The sequence below is a fragment of the Saprolegnia diclina genome, assembly GCF_000281045.1.
Source record: "Saprolegnia diclina VS20 unplaced genomic scaffold supercont1.125, whole genome shotgun sequence".
Classification (NCBI taxonomy): Eukaryota; Oomycota; class Saprolegniomycetes; order Saprolegniales; family Saprolegniaceae; genus Saprolegnia; species Saprolegnia diclina.
Window position 1 is genome coordinate 52,203 of NW_008246192.1, and position 1,170 is coordinate 53,372.

At 56.7% G+C, this 1,170-nt stretch overlaps 1 protein-coding gene across 1 annotated transcript; it reads left to right on the forward strand.

The window, feature by feature from the left end:
- Window positions 1-15: 15 nt before the first annotated feature.
- On the forward strand, window positions 16-892 carry SDRG_16381 (hypothetical protein; the record flags this gene model as incomplete). The annotated part of the gene is made up of 1 exon (XM_008622588.1): window positions 16-892. The coding sequence occupies one exon, from the start codon at window positions 16-18 to the stop codon at window positions 598-600; it is 585 nt and encodes a 194-aa protein (XP_008620810.1). The 3' UTR covers window positions 601-892.
- Window positions 893-1,170: the final 278 nt, after the last annotated feature.

The following is a 1,170-nucleotide window of genomic DNA, read 5'->3' on the forward strand; positions in this document are numbered from 1 at the left end:
GTCGGCATCACGAGCATGAAGAACAGCCAGACGGGCCAAAACTACCGCGACCGCGTCGAGTTTTGCAAGGACTCCAAGGTCGAGTACGACTTCACCAACAACTACAGCGACCTGACCTTCTGGGACAAGCCGCTCGACGTCGACGCCAACACGAACCGCACGGCGCAGATGCTCAAGTTTTACAACGACCTCATCAAGGATGGCATGGGCGACTACGGCCACATGAAGCCACTCCCGTCCGCCGAGGACCTCGCTAAGCTCAACCCGCCGTGCTGGAAGAACAGCCCGATGTGTGCCAAGGCCGCCAACGGCTGCCGCCGCAAGCTGACCGCGCAGGTCTGCGAGGTCTGCTCGTCGCCTGCCGCTGACTGCAAGAAGCCGGGCCCGACCGACGCCGCTGCGCCGACGCTCAACAAGCAGTTCCAGCCGGCGCTCCCGACCAACGCCGCCGGTGTCACCACCGTCCCCCGCAGTGTCTCCAACAACGAAACGCTGGCGCCGGGTGCCGGCGGTGCCAGTGAAAAGACACCGAGCGCGGCCTCGCCCGTGTCTCTCGTCGCCGCTTCGACCGTCGCCGTCGCAGCCTTTTTGCTGGTGTAACTCGAAACGTCGAGGATGCTTTTTTGCTATCGTCGAGCGTCCCGTTCAGTAGTATCAAGGGTCAATAATCAGATGGTGTCTCACGCCCGTCCAAGCCTGCGGGGGATGATCCAGCTAAAGCCTCCGTATCCGGATGGTAATTTTATGTTGTTTTTCATTAAAATAGGCTCCGAGGCTGGCGACTCCCGCATGGGTCCCTGTGCATGTAGCGCCCAAAGCACAGCATGTTGCGGCGCATGAAGATAACCCGCGCGTGCGCTAATTGTTTTATTATCAAATTGACCTTTTAAACGTGTGAAACGAATTCGTATAAGCTAAAAAAGCTCGCAAATAGTGCAAAGTCGGTCCGCCCTAGAATACACAAACATGAAAATGGAGGTGTTTGGAAACGCGGACCCGAACGAAACTTTGCAGGCATATTCTCTACATTGTTTCACGTGCTCTCACGAAGTTATGTGCTTGGGCGGCCTCTCAAACACCCCCATCTTCCGCGACATCGCAAGCTCTAGGTTGCGTGCATTTAGCCAAATATCTTACGATCGCAGGCGAGCTTCATTTTTGACGGACTAC